Source organism: Ictalurus furcatus, chromosome 6 (genome assembly GCF_023375685.1).
Source record: "Ictalurus furcatus strain D&B chromosome 6, Billie_1.0, whole genome shotgun sequence".
In the NCBI taxonomy this organism is placed as follows: Eukaryota; Metazoa; Chordata; class Actinopteri; order Siluriformes; family Ictaluridae; genus Ictalurus; species Ictalurus furcatus.
This window is the reverse complement of record NC_071260.1, coordinates 33,732,640-33,746,065: the sequence shown is the minus strand read 5'-3', so window position 1 is coordinate 33,746,065 and position 13,426 is coordinate 33,732,640. Positions and strand designations below refer to the sequence as shown.

Below are 13,426 nucleotides of genomic sequence, written 5' to 3'. Positions count from 1 at the left end.
CACATTTTCTTAGCATTGATGAGATTTCAGACCACTTGTTGTTCACACCACAACACCGTCACCACAGTGTAACTGCTACATTACACTGAATTATGGAGTGTCGTTCAAAATGGCCGCTTCACTGGAGACCATCGCATGTGGATCGGTCTTCAGAGATCATTTCTTAGTGCACAAAAATGCGTCATGAGTCATGTAGAGAAGGATCATTCACTAAAATAATGATATTTTCACTTATTTAATTCGATTATTACATTTATTAAGCTCCGGAAAGCCGGATCCTGTTCCAGCACGTATTAATCACTCAGCGTAGCCGTGCGAGCTCGTATTTATAGCAGCCTCACAGCATCCTACACCACAGAGGAACATCCCTGAAGAGCTCGATGTGGTGTGAGGCAGAGTAAAGAATTAAGATAAATAAGTATTATTATTATTATTCAAAGCAGGTTTTTTTTACACTGCACTTCCTGTGCATTTCTCCACCAAGAAAATGAAAACACAACCTTCACCAGAAGATTAACAGCTTTTCTCTTCTCTTTTATTTGCATAAACAAAATATTGTGCATTCCAAGGTTTGAACTTTCGATTACAAAATAATCTTAAACATTAAAAAAAAAAAAAGAAACAAAACACTGCATGAGTTTCAACATCTGACAGCAACAGCGAGCAATCAACTCGGGTCTGGATAGTGATAGTGAGGTCCCAGGAAGCTGTCAATCAAACTCTCAGCCCCGCCCTGAGGCTGAAGCTCTGCCTCCTCCATCCTCTTTAAGAACTCCCACGTACATTATTCTTCTTCACAGTGGTACGTTCTTTCTTTTTTAATTTTTAATAAAAAAGAACATTTTAAAAAAAGGAGGAGGAGGTACGGGCCACAAGATGGTGGTTTTGTTTCGTCCAATCAGAACTCATCTTAGATTTTTATTTTTTCCGTTTTGTCTTACGAAATTAAACACATTTTTAGAAAAAGAAAGGGTGAAAAGATGAAGGCAGTGCAGTGCATAGTGGAGTCTTGATCAGAAGTTTCATGACGTGCTTGCCTTCTTTTCCTCTTCGATAGCTGGGGAAATAAAAATACAAATTTTTTATGTCAGTATATTAATATAAACATAATGTTTTGCTTGTTCTGAAATTATCTTACACTCCAGATATATTATATCCTCTGCAGTACAGATTATATATCCTGTAGTAAACAGTGTTTAATGATATACGTTTTTTAAACGCAAATCTTACTCTCTTTTGACGGCAGAGGATTTTTCTCCTGCGTCTCCGTCTTCTTCAGCTTGCTCTTGTCAAAGCTGGTCACTTCCTCCAGGTTGGGTTTGTCTGACATGCTTGTGGCTGATTTCTAAAGAACGAGAACGAGAACGTTCATGGCGTGTTGTTCAGCGTCAGTGTGTAGAGCCACTAAAATAGACTTGAATAACAATTTTTTATTATTATTATTATTTATTATTATTTTTATTCATTATTATTTTTTACATTTTCCTGCTGCTGAGTGAAATCCGGAAATGGACAAAAAATAAAAATAAATCCATAACCAGACGTCTTGTAAGGCACGAAAGGGGAGATTGTGATATTCTTATTAAATAAAATGCATTCTTATTTTATTTTTACATTTAAGACGACTGCATTGTGACCCCCTCTTGCAACTGGCACCGCCCTACGAGCACCGTCTACACTTTTATATTGTGAATTATTATTATTATTATTATTATTATTATTATTATTACTACTACTACTACTACTACTATTATCATTATTATCATTAATATCCATATTTTATTGTGGATTGTAAAATCCCATAACCTGCAACACATCACACTGCATTACACTGAGAGAGAGAGAGAGAGAGAGAGAGAGAGAGAGAGAGGTTTGAACAAAGAGAACACCACTTCTGCTGCTGATATTCACCCTTTGGAAAAGTGACATCATTAATTATAGTTATAACACTCCTATAACCTGCTATAATCAATAACAATCCAGCAATGCCATTAAAAAAACAACAATGCCTTAATTTACAAGATCATGCATAATAAAGGCGTAATGTCTAAAACAACAACAACAACAACAATATTTTCGGAATCATTCTGAGATGTAAGATATATAATACCAGTCACTGCTTCAAATAATGTATTGTAAAGTATTAAAAACAGAATAAAAATCTATGAAATGAACTCACCGTAGTTGAGAGCAGAGGAAACAGATGTGAGTGGGAAGCAAGGCGCTGTAAAGGCAAAAGCCCAGCCTTAGCCTTTTATACTCCTTATGCAAATGAAGCTGTTACGTCACGACGCTGATTATTCTATTCATTAGCATACAGCCAATGAGAGCACAGCAAGCCAACGCCCCTGAGAACTGATAAAGCGCGCAAGGGAGACATCTAGTGGCCATTCTGTTAATAATAGTAATAATAATAATAATAATAATAATGATGATGATGATGATGATGATAATGATAATAATAATAATCCATCCATCTTCTACCGCTTACTCTTTGTCAGGGTCACGGGGGAACCTGGAGTCTATCCCAGGAAGCATCGGGCACAAGGCGGGGTACACCCTGGACAGGGTGCCAATCCATCGCAGGGCACAATCACATACACACTCACACACCCATTCATACATAATAATAATAATAATAATAATAATAATAATAATAATACTTTTTAAGCATATGTGCTATTTGTGTGTATTTATTTAATAATTTAAAAATAAATTCAAACAAACAAGGTGTAATGTAAATGAATTTTGAAGTTTTATTTAGTACAAAAGCAACAAAGGAACAATTTCCTTTTTTCATTAAAAAACAAAACAAAACACACCATCTACAATATTTCTCACAGCGAAACAGGAAGCACTGGGCCATCACTTCTTTCTTTTCAGAATTTCTTTCTAAAACGCCTTTTCATGAATCTTATTCTCGACGTTAACGTGCGTAATATCTGTGATAAAGTTGTGTCATGTATCAGTATCATTCATTGCACATCTGTTAAAAAAGTTCTCACACGTCCCTTTAGCAGAACCCAGACGATGTAAGGCATCTTTACACCTCAGTCAGTTCAACAGCTCAACCACTGTTTACCTTCAATACTGTATTTACACCTTTTGTTCAAAACTGGAAACAAAATTCTACAGTACCTGGACTTTTGACAGTGTAGCGTAGATAAATAGCATGCTACTGAGAGAGAAGGCTTTTAATACAGCAGTTCAGACAAAACTAAAATATAAACAGTGCTCTCCTAATTTCACGTGTAGTCTGTGTAGCCAAGACGTGTTTCTTCAACCACCTAGAGTATCATGGGAGCCTCCTAGCAACAATCTATTGACCACTTAGGATAGCATAGCAACCACCCAGCAACACCATAGCAACCAGCTGGGATAGCATAGCAACCATCTAAAAACACCATAGCAACCAGCTGAGATAGCATAGCAACCCCCTTTAATATCATACAGTAGCAACCGACGAGAAACAGTGTAGGAACCACAAAGCAATAACCTAGCAACCACCTGGCAACACCCTAGCAACCAACTTGCTATAAAACTAATAGAAATAAATGAGAGCTATGTAACTACAGAAATTAGTTCTGATATCTGTGACTTAATTAAAAAAGAAATAGAAATGTTGCCCATGAGACGTTCGCACTGCAGTATTTTCACACGTGAATGTTCACCTTTATGCAGTCGTCAGAATCATGCTCATAATGATACGAATATGATGTTTGTTGAAATATATTTTATATATGAAATATTTATAATATGAAATATATATATATCGTGCAGTTCAGTCTCTCTCTCTGGGTCTGTTTTTGATAGTGAAGTATCTGGAGTAGATGTTGCTGTACATGACATTGTTCTCAAGTCGAATTACATTTCTCAGACATTGCCAGAACCAGGGTTCTGCGGCGGGCGTCCGGGGCCACTCGAGCACGCTGTGGCTGCAGAGTCGCCTCCGCAGGCGCAGGAAATGCGAGTTCTGCAGCACAGGATCAAGTAGCAGCAGCACGATCACGTCCTCGCTTTCATCCAGCAGACGCTGGTGTGCCAGGTACATGGCCATCTTGAATGAGCCGCTCTTCACGTAGGAATGAGTGAGGACAAAGACTGTCTTGCGACTCTGCCGAATGCTGTTGGTCAGGCTGTCTAGGACGGGGCAGCCGGGCAGCCAGTCACGTTCTTCCAAACAGACCGGAAGGAAGTGATCACCTTGTTCCTCCAGCTGAACCCGGAGATGGTTCAGGACCCACTCGGAAACCTGCGGGTCTTTGGTGTCGTAAGTAACAAAGGCATCGTAGGCATTAATTCCAGAGCTCAAGTGCTGGTACCCTTTGAATTTGGCTTTCATGTAGTAGAACACGTATGAAAAGTCCCAGTAGAACATGTGCATCAAGGTTGCCACAAAGGTGACCACAACAATGAGCGACGTGAAGAATAAGTAGAGCGCGAAGGCGACGTTTTCATTATTGCATTGATTGATTTCAAAGGATATCAGCCTGTTGCCCTTGGTTGCTTCAGGCATGCTGCACTGCACAGAAGTGTACAGTTTGGGGATTTTCGGCAGGTTGCTTTTCAAAATCCAATGGATAAATTCTCTTATGTCGCACGTGCAACGATACGGGTTCTTATGGAGCCACAAAGTGTTCAAGTGATTTTCTTCCTTGGGTGGGAAGGTGGTGTCATTAATGATGCTTAATTTATTATAACTCAGATCCAGCATTTTAAGATTGCCCGCGCCTTTGAGAAAGTAGCTGTCCAGACGAGAGATTCTGTTATGGCTCAGGTCGAGGTAACGCAAGGACGGGATATTCTGGGTTATGTTTGCAGAGACATACGTCAGGTGGTTGTAGCCAAGAATGAGCTCCTTAAGCTGTGTAAAGGTCTTCATCAAAGTCCAGTCGAGACTCGTCAGGGCATTGTTGTTCAGTCTGAATCTTTTTAGTGTGACAGGCAGGTATTTGTAAACATCTGTAGGTAACTTCAGGATGTTATTGCGTGATATATCAAGATGGGTCAGATTTGTCAAGTTCCAAAAAAGTTGCGTGTAACTATTGTATGTACCTTTCTTACTTTTCCAAAGCTTCCCCAGTTGATTATCCTTGAACTGAAGCTCGACCAGCGAGTCGCTGCACATGTGCTTCGTCGTTAGTGTAAAAATGCTGTTGGAACTCATGTTTAATACTCTCAGCTTAGGCAAATTTTTTAGGAAGTTCAAATTATGGGTCACCCCGGGCACAATGAAATAATGTTCGTTAAAGCTGAGGTCAAGCACCTCCAACTCCTTTAATTCTTCAAAAGCGTAATCGTAGGCCAAATCGATCTTGTTATAAGACAAATCTAAATATTTTAGGTTAGGCAGTGTTGTGAATTCTGTTCCATTTAACGCCGATGCAAAGCCATTTCTGGACAGGTTGAGGCAGGAAATGTTTATATATCCCTCAAATTCCTTCGGGGAAATAAAAAAAAGATTATTTCTGCTCAGATCCAGCACACGACCAGCAGCGAAGCACTCAGGTTTGATCAGCCCTTTAATAGGCTGATAAGGTTCTATATTCCTTTGAAAAAGAGAATCTGTCAGCCCAGGTAGGTTGAAGCGTGGAGGCTTTATGTTATTATCTGGCTCACTAACCTCAGAGTTAGTGATAGGATAGAGACGGTTTTCTGACAGATACAGCAGTTTTAAATTATTAAATTTGTTAAATATGTCTGGATCCACGTTCACGATGAAATTGATTCCTATATCTAACGTGGACAGATTTTGCAAACCATAAAGAGATTCCAATGAGTGGTTTTGGATCTTTCTGAAAACCAAACCTTGGATATGCAGCGTGTGAAGACTGACCAAGTTGGCAAAGGTTGGTGCTAGGTGCACAGTTTCTGGATAAGCTTGTAATCCATAATTAAATGAGAGATCAAGTTTTTCCAGGAGCCTTAAGTTACTCAAAAATGCTCCATCCTGGATCTGTTCTGTCAGAAAATTGTAGGAAAGGTAGAGTTCCTGGAGCTTCAGTATGTTCCTGAACCAAGCTTTCTTGATGATAGAAATCGAATTCCCAGCAAGATGCAGTAATTTAAGAGTTTGAAGGTGGTCGAAAGCTCGTTCATGAATATCGATAGAACCATTGGCACACGGTGTGCATGGATACGGAGCGTTGTAACAGCGTGGACAATTTCCCTGAATTTTAAGGGTTTCGAGATTTGGGAGCTGTTTGAAATCATCTTCTCCGATGAACGATATATTGTTGGAAGCGAGTTCAAGTGTTACCAAGGAGACAGGCAAATATCTGGGAACGTGGGTGAGATTATTATATGACAAACTCAGATGTAGTAACTTGTCCAAACTTGAAAAAGTTCCGTTATCAATTTTGAAACTCTTCAAACAGGGATTCCCGTAAAAGCAATTTTTGGATAGATAAAGATGGGTCAGGTTTTTTAGTTGTAAAAAGTTTCCGGGACTTAGCGAGAAAATGTTGTTCATGTCCAATCTCAGTTCTTTCAGGGAGTTCGGAAGCTGTGCAGGTACCTCTGGCAGACCCACTCCGTTAAGCCGCAATTTTTCCAGGTTTATTAAGTTTGCAAAAGCCCCCTCGGTGATGTTCACGTTAAATTTGTGGTTCATCCAGTCTAGATTTAGATCGATCAGTTTCTGCAGGTCTTTCAGTGCATTTGCTGATAGGTTCTTGATTCCATTGTCAGATAAATCAAGGCTGATGGTGTTCTTAAAAATAACGGGCAGGTCTCGTAATTTCCGTCCATGGCAGTCAAACTCAACAGTCTCTGTAGTTTCATTCATGTGGATGTTGCATGGGTGTTTCCTCAGAAATTCTGTATCCTGAACAAACACTGCCAATCCGATCAGAAACTTGATTATCACCAAGCATACTAGCATTAGCCTGTGTGTGCTAGCCTCCTGTAAAATAAAAATGAGCTGTATTTGTATGCGTATATATATATATATATATATATATATATATATATATATATATATATATATATATAGGACAAAAGAGCATTTAGTGTCTAAAATGTAATTGATGATGTTAGATAAAGAAAACAAGTGAACATTTATAAAATAGTTTATTAAAATGGCAAAGAACAATTGTAAAAATCTCGCTTTCTCACCATGTTAGCGATAATCCATATATAGTTCCTTTAAGAGTTGACACCCAAAGAAGTGATGTTGAGTGATTCACGTAGAGTTGCCTCTGTGGGAAAAAAGGAAGTTTTGCTCTAACAGCCGACCAGCAGTCTTTCTCCAGTAGTGTGTGGTATAATAGCTGCTGAGGTTTTGTCACATGGCAATCAGTAAACTTATATTAAGATCTTCGGTTTTCCCCATAACTGTACACCATTTAGCAAACGTTCCATTCAAATCTGTTGTCTGGAGAAATCGGTGCATGTATTTTACCAGTTGCTGAGTTCTATCTCAGTGATTACCGTTTTATTTTTACACCTCCGAGTCCACAGAGGAAGTGCTGAAGAGCCATTTCCCTTTTCTCCAAGTTATTCTGTTAGTCAATTGTAAGTCAGCGTACATCTAAACGGACATAATCATGACACCCTTTACAATGTAAACTGTTTTACATTTGAAAATAAAAATGAAATAATACAGGAGACTGGAACATGACTGACGACACACAATACTTGCTCAGGGTCACGATGGTTTGAATGATATTAGTTTGTTTATATTTTTGAGACATAGAACATGACTAAAATCATTCAAACAGATGGTGGGCAGGTAGAACGCCACGAACGGATTAAAGAAAACATGCGGCATGATGTAGCTGAGGTTGAGGAACTGTCAGAATTCATGCATCATGCTGACACTGCTGACATTTCTACACCTGCTTTCAGTGTTTTCCCGGGGGTGCAGTGACATCTTTAAAAAAGAAAGAAAGAAAGAAAAAACAGGTTTAGGCCACGCCCACTTCAGGTTTAAATCTGAGTACAGATACCCGTATTCGAGCCACTAAACAGATACAGATAACGTCAGTGCTTTACACCCCAATAACACACTAATGTGCACACTGCTGTTGATCTTAGTGTATAATCTGCGCTGTCTGTATTGAAGCATTTTACAGTTATTTAACTTGACTGGAAACAAGTTTAAAATAGCAGATTTTATTTTTCAGACCAGACACACGCTGAAGCACAAGACAAAACAATCCCTACAGTGTAATTTGGACCAGAGCACTACTGAATTCTGGATTGTGATTGGTCAGAAGGCGTTCAGTAGCGCAGCTGCAAATCACAGATTGATATTAATGTGCTTGTTATCGTTTGTATAATAACAGCTCGACATAAAGAGATAAAAAAAAAACTGCGACATTGTTTATATTTAACATTTATGGAAGGAGTCGCCAGTGTCAGTACCAGTAAGAGTCAGAGGTCCAGTAAAGCTGTAAGTTCAAGAGAGTGGGAAAATAAAAGAGCTGAGGAAACGAGAGTTTGTATCTGCTGTGTCATAAGTGAAAGCAGGAACTACTTTCGTAACATTAAAAGTAACTATGATTGAGTAAAGAAACAAAGCATGATATGTTAATATCACCACTTTAATATGTATTTATATATATGGTATAAGAAGAGTAAAACACTTCAGGACATGTTGGTATAGGAAAATGATCAACTTCAGGGTGGGAACAGCAATTGAAAAACATTTGGAGACCATTAAAAAAAAAACACGACACCCTGCATATATGTAAAAAATTCCATCGTGAATATTACAACGTTTCCTGGAAGAGCTTGTTGTAGTGCTTCTGGCTTTCAGTGGCCATGACGCTCCTGAGACAAAACCAGAAATACTGCTGTGCTTGAGGATTCCTTGGCCATTCCAGCACGGATCTTTTGTACAGCCTCTTCCTGAGTCTCAGGTACTTGGAGTGACTGGACGAAAATCTCTCGAGGAAAATCAAGATGATGACGTCGTCCTTCTCGTCCATGAGCCGCTGGTGAGCCAGGTAGAACGCGGTCTTGAAGTGGCCGCTCCGTATAAAGCGAGTGGTCAGAATGAATATGGTACGCTTGCTAAGCTGAATGCTTTGAGAAAGGTTCTCAATGAGGGGACAACCTGGAACCCAGTCACGATCTTCCAAGCAAAGATGGAGCCTTGATTCGCCACGATCTTCCAGTTGAACTCGGAGCTCCTTCAACACCCATTCGCTCACTGCCGTGTCAGTTCTATCGTAGACTACAAAGGCGTCGTAGGGCGTGCTTTCCGAGAGAAGGCGGCGGTAGCCCTTGATTTTGGCGAGGCAGAAGTGGTAGATGTACCACACATCCCAGAGAAAGAGATGGCTTGAGATGGACAGGGTGAGGACACTCAGGATGACAGAAGTGGTCAGGATGCTGAGAATAATGGACAGAGAGTTATGCAGGCAGGCTTGAAGGTTGAGAGAAATCACACTCTGGCCTCGCTGAGTGCCAGGGGACGCACAGGTGACATCAGTGGCTAGTCGGGGAATGTACACAGACGTCCGATTGATCCACCGGACGAACCATGTCGCATTGCACGAGCACACAAACCGGTTGTTGTTCAAGAACAGGACCTCCAGCTTGTCTATGACGTCTTCGGGGAAGCTTGACTCTTCAATGTACTTGATTTGATTATAACTCAGATCTAGTATTTTCAGGCTAAATGCATCTTGGAGGAACTCTGGGCTCAGCCTCGAGATTTGATTCTTGCGCAAAACCAGTGTCGCAATAGATTTCGAACAGTTGGAAAGCTTTGGAGGCACGCTTGTTAACAGGTTACCACTAAGGTCTAAGACCTCCAGGTTTGGAAGAAACCTAAGACCGTCCCAGTAGAATGATTTCAACTTGTTGTTTGTAATGTTGAGTTCTGTGAGCGTTTCCGGAAGGCTTTGAAAAACCTGCTTGGGAATGAAGTTAAGGTTGTTGTGAGAGATGTCAAGGGATTTCAAGGCCATTAGTTTTCTAAAATAGTTGTGATATCTGTTATCACCATCTCTCCATAACATATCAAGGCGATTGCCTTTAAATTCCAAATGTTCCAGAGATAAACTCTGTATCTCCGTGTTGGTGGATGTAGATATTTGATTGTGGTTCATTATTAACTTGGTCAGTTTGTTGAGATTGTTGGTAAAATTTAGCATGTGAGTCAAGCCCTCTGCTTCAAAGTAGTAATTGTTGTGACTGATGTCCAGCACAACTAAATTGCTCAGTTCCTTGAACGCTGAGGAGAACATCAAATCAAGGCGATTGTGGGAGAAGTCGAGGTATTTCAGATTTTTAAGACAAACAAATTCAGAACCATTTAAAGCTTGGCTCATGGCATTTCCTGATAGATTGAGACACCGGAGCTCACTCAGATTCAAGAATCTTGAGTGTAAAAAAAAAATGTTGTTTCTGCTGAGATCCAGCGTTTTCCCAAAGGAGCTACACTGTGTGTTGAAAGGACTCAAAGTCCCAAGTTCTTTATCTTTACTTTTGCAGCTTCGGGCATATTCATCGTATCTGAAATAGTGAATCTCTCTCACTTCTCCACTTTGGTACTGAGTGCCTCGTGACATTGGGGAAGTGCCGTCCTGCTTGAGAACACCACGTGCCGTTGCCATTGCAGCTGCGTACTCAGCTTCTGAAGGCGATGAGATTTTGTTGTCTGATAAATTGATGATGCGGAAACTTTTCAGCCCTGTGAGGATGCTTAGATTAGTTAACTTGATGAAGTTTGTCCCGAGGTCAATCATTTCCAGATTCTCCAAACAAGTTAGAGGCTGAATATCTTGTTGTTTGAGTTCTTGGAACACAAAGCCTCTGATTCTCAGGATCCTGAGAGACTTCAGTGAGGAGAAAGACGGAGACAGGTTTAGTGATGAAGGATACCTCTGGAGCTCATAATTAAAAGAGAGATCTAGTTCTTCTAGTAAAGGCAGTGAATGAGGAAAGGAGGTGTGTGTGATGTCATTCGCTAAAAAGTTGCTCGAGAGGTCTAACACTTGAAGTTCTCTGCAGCCCTGAAACCACTGCGGCTGCACGGTAGTGAGAGAGTTGCTGTGAAGCCGGAGAATTTTAAGTTTGGTCAAATTGAGGAAAGAGTTTTCGTGAATCTGAAGAGGAGCGCCGTCAGCACAAGGAACGCACGGAAAGGGCGCATTATAACAGCGGGGACAGTTTCCGCTCAAATCCAAGATCTCTAACTTGGTCAAGTTGTGAAAATCCTCCGGTGCTACCTTCTGTATGTTATTGTTGTATAAGTAGAGCTCCTTGAGACTCGACGGTAGTTTGTGAGGGACATAAGACAAATTGTTTGACTTGAGCGACAGCAGAGTCAATTTGCCAAACTGCAAAAAAGCGTCCTCCTCAACATAATAGGATCTATTGCATGGGTTTCGGAAGTAACAGTTCTGGCCAAGGTACAGAATCTCGATGTTGGTAAGCTCCGTGAGATTTTCCTTCAGAATTGAAGAAATACTGTTGACCTCAAGGCTGAGGAGCACGATGTTCGGAGGAAGTCCTTTAGGGATGCTGGAGAGCTGATTTCCATCCAGGTAAAGCGATTTGAGAGTCTTAAGTTGCCAGAAGCTTCCATTATCGATCTGCACACTTTTCACGCACACGTGGTCTTTCGGGCCGATCTTGATGGGCACGCAGTTGCAGCGCATGTCGATCTCGGTGATGTTGTTCAGGCCGAGGAAAGAGGTCTCGTTGATGTGAGGAATGTGGTTGATGGTAAGCGTCAGGTTGGTGGTGTTGGATGGAATTCCTGGAGGAATTGATGTTAATCCTCTGCTGGTGCAGTCCACTTTCACTTCTGTGTCATTGCTAATCCTGGACACGTCACATTGCAGACTTTTGGGATACCATTCAGTTTCCGAGCACACAGATGGACAGAAAAGGAGAAGGAAGGCTATTTTAAGGATGATGATCCTTTCTGCCATCTAAGAGGAACAAGGCATGTATTATTGATTGCGTATTAACAAGCTATGGAAACTGAACCATCATTCTGGACAGAAATTTGTACGACTGGAGCAAATCAGCAAACTTTAAATGTACTAACATTTGAAATTTAAACTTTCTGACAGATTTGAAAGTATACATGAGTATAAATATAAGTATAAATATAGGTATAAATATGATAAGGATAATAAGAATGAAGAACTCACCGTTTTATTGGGCTCTGGCCTCACAGCCTGCCAATTCCTCTGCGTTTCTCAGACTGTGCTGCGACACTCTGGAGACGAATCTCTGAGCAAATCATACGCATTCATTTTTTTTTTCTTTGACCATAAAAATACAAAACCATAAAGACAAGTGAGAGTAGTTATATTTAACTCTGTTAACTTCCTCATTGTTGAATTACCTACATGCAGGTTCAACCCTGATGCAAAAAAAAGAGAAGAAAACCCCACAAACTGTCTGGTATGAAAAACAAGACTGATATGAAAAAGAAATCATGTTGCAAATAATAACAGTTTATTAATTATTCTTAGTTTGTATATAAAATCTTCAATCAGTTCTACATTTCACAGACACTTTCATTTAATTGAAATGCTTTCCATTTTAAGAATGAATTCTGACAAATTTAAAAAAGAGTAGTCATTTGCACGATTTCCGCATAAACGAAAGCAAAACCACACAAGAGGGGAAATTCTTCTTCAACATTTCCCTAGAGTCACTGGGGAGTAGGGACTCTTTTCTTTAGACGCTTCATGCACCCCTTTTAGTGCCAAGCACACGCTGATATTTTACCGCATTCACTAAAAAATGCCTCAATAAGAAAACAAAAACTTGTCGAGTGCGACCTGAAATAACGACACCAGATCATAATAACTGGAAATATTTAATACGCTTGATAATGCAAATATACCACATCTGACTTATGTAAGGTAGTCATAAATATGCAAAAGTTGTTTTGTTTTTTTGTTTGTTTTGTTTTTCATTCTATGACTGAAGCATTTGTACATAAATAACCAGGCAAATAAGCTGCAAGTGTGCTGTGTCTGCACATTCGGAACACGTCATATTTTTAATATCATCACTGGAACATAGGCATAACCCAAGGTTTAAGAAGTACAGATTTCCTGTTTTAAAAATCCTATGTATTATATAATTTATTTTCTTTACAGATTACATAAAATATACACAAGGCATGGATTTGTCAAAGCACACTGGCCAAATTAAATGGATTTCACCGCCCACCACATGATGATGTCAGTGATGATCACGGGTCAAATTATGGCTTTGAAGGAGCTGAAAATCAGCTGCATCCTTTTCCTTTTCCTCCAGGGATGAGATAAAAATGGCTGCTAACGTGTGGAAAAACGAGCTGCTTTGGTCGTCAGTCTGAGATGTTACAGCGAGTGAGAGGGTCGTCGTTTTCACGTTTCTTGGGTTATATTCTTGTGCTGAAAGTTTTCTTTCCTGACTGAACGGCGCAGTAATAACTTTTCAGTCAAGCGCTAATTAGTATCAG

General features: G+C 40.0%; 3 protein-coding genes across 3 annotated transcripts; all 3 read right to left on the bottom strand.

Moving 5' to 3' along the window:
- Positions 1–513: 513 nt before the first annotated feature.
- tmsb4x (thymosin beta 4 X-linked) lies at positions 514–2,281 on the bottom strand. The gene is made up of 3 exons (XM_053627803.1): positions 2,180–2,281; positions 1,231–1,345; positions 514–1,057 (listed from the first exon to the last, which is right to left on the bottom strand). The coding sequence occupies exons 2-3, from the start codon at positions 1,328–1,330 to the stop codon at positions 1,023–1,025; spliced, it is 135 nt and encodes a 44-aa protein (XP_053483778.1). The 5' UTR covers positions 1,331–1,345; positions 2,180–2,281; the 3' UTR covers positions 514–1,022.
- A 458-nt stretch (positions 2,282–2,739) lies between these two features.
- LOC128609269 (toll-like receptor 8) lies at positions 2,740–8,431 on the bottom strand. The gene is made up of 2 exons (XM_053627779.1): positions 7,117–8,431; positions 2,740–6,904 (listed from the first exon to the last, which is right to left on the bottom strand). The coding sequence occupies exons 1-2, from the start codon at positions 7,117–7,119 to the stop codon at positions 3,782–3,784; spliced, it is 3,126 nt and encodes a 1,041-aa protein (XP_053483754.1). The 5' UTR covers positions 7,120–8,431; the 3' UTR covers positions 2,740–3,781.
- A 31-nt stretch (positions 8,432–8,462) lies between these two features.
- Positions 8,463–12,938, bottom strand: tlr7 (toll-like receptor 7). The gene is made up of 2 exons (XM_053627777.1): positions 12,117–12,938; positions 8,463–11,891 (listed from the first exon to the last, which is right to left on the bottom strand). The coding sequence occupies exon 2, from the start codon at positions 11,889–11,891 to the stop codon at positions 8,715–8,717; it is 3,177 nt and encodes a 1,058-aa protein (XP_053483752.1). The 5' UTR covers positions 12,117–12,938; the 3' UTR covers positions 8,463–8,714.
- Positions 12,939–13,426: the final 488 nt, after the last annotated feature.